This window comes from Cyprinodon variegatus, unplaced genomic scaffold (assembly GCF_000732505.1).
Source record: "Cyprinodon variegatus isolate N-32 unplaced genomic scaffold, C_variegatus-1.0 Scaffold660, whole genome shotgun sequence".
Lineage (NCBI taxonomy): Eukaryota > Metazoa > Chordata > Actinopteri > Cyprinodontiformes > Cyprinodontidae > Cyprinodon > Cyprinodon variegatus.
In genome coordinates, this window is record NW_015151113.1 from 165,215 (window position 1) to 166,617 (window position 1,403).

The following is a 1,403-nucleotide window of genomic DNA, read 5'->3' on the forward strand; positions in this document are numbered from 1 at the left end:
CAACAGCTCTTCAACCCACCTGAGTTCATAGATCTCTTGGGGTGTCAACTAGGGGGTGAGGTTGCTTGAGGACCCAAATGCAGAGATGAGTGAAGCAGAGATGAGTTCTTGTTGGTTTAATTAAAAACTGAGGCAGACATCCAAAAATACAAAATACAAAGAACCCCCCCAAAAAAAAGAAAACATCATGGAAAACGCAAGTGGGGAACAAGAGATGAGGAAGAAACTAACAACAACAAGGAACCAGCAAACAGTGACTGAACATGAGGTGTATAAATGGGAGACTGAGCAAAGACCAGGCTAATCAACAGATTGGGAGCAGGTGTGGACAGAGGAGTCTAGAACGGACCTAGGGAAAAGGAAACTGACACAAGAGGGGAAACGAGAAATACCTAAGAACTCAAATACAATCAAAAATTGCTTGAATAACACAAAATGGAAATAAAACCAATAAACTAAAAAAAACAGAAAGACATGAATCAAAGTACAACGGAAAACTCAAAGAGAAAACTTAAACAGAAAATGACATGGGTTGGGCGAACAGAAAGCGCTAACCACTGCTCACTACCTTCTTCTGAGGGCCACACCCTTTTATAAGAAGCCAATCAAACAATCTAGAAGCCCTCAATCATTTGATACTAGAACCTACCATTACCAGTACCATGAATCTACTACTACACACTCTATATTAATTCTAACCTGAACCTAACTGTTAGCAGAGCATGCCTAATCCTAACCATAGGAGGCAAAGGAATCATTCCAGTATCTGTAATCTGAGTTATGCTTTCAGTCTTAGTGTTTTTTGTTAGACCAGCCTATATATTTGTTTGTAATGTGTTCTTTTCTCTGCTTGTCTCTATAGGGATCTCCCTCAGTGTGGTACCCATGTACCTCGGAGAGATAGCCCCGAAAAACCTAAGAGGATTCCTTGGTCTTGTTCCAAGTATCTTCATAGGGACAGGGGTCTTTGCTGCCCAGATCCTCGGCCTCCATGAGCTTCTTGGAAAGGTAGCCTACAGCAGCTGCTCCTGACATCAACCCAACCAGCTGTAAAATGCAACCCATTAAAGAAAAATTCAACAGGTGTAAAGGAAAGCTATGCATTTACACTTTCAAGCTTTCCGATCCTTTCCTGGGAAGAGATCACCCTAACACTTAAAAAAAAAAAACACTTGCCAATATATACATATCATGTGAGCAGAGCGGAGCTTGGAGCGAGCAGTGGAGCGGAGTGGAAGAAATCTGGTAGAGCGCAGAACGGTTTTAAATTCAAAGGCCGAAGTAAGGATTTGGCTCCGCTCCAGTTCGCTCTGACTTTATTTAAATTCATGTTTAACTTAAAACCCTGGGCCAATGTCTATGATATAGTCTGTGCCTATAATCTGTTCTAGTCTATGTCTCAA

General features: G+C 41.5%; 1 protein-coding gene across 1 annotated transcript in view; it reads left to right on the forward strand.

The window, feature by feature from the left end:
- Positions 1-1,403, forward strand: part of LOC107096937 (solute carrier family 2, facilitated glucose transporter member 5-like) — a 29,448-nt gene that overhangs the window by 7,507 nt on the left and 20,538 nt on the right. The window contains exon 5 of the mRNA XM_015393851.1: positions 863-1,008. Within this exon, the coding sequence (XP_015249337.1) occupies positions 863-1,008 (146 nt within the window). The remainder of the gene's footprint in view (positions 1-862; positions 1,009-1,403) is intronic.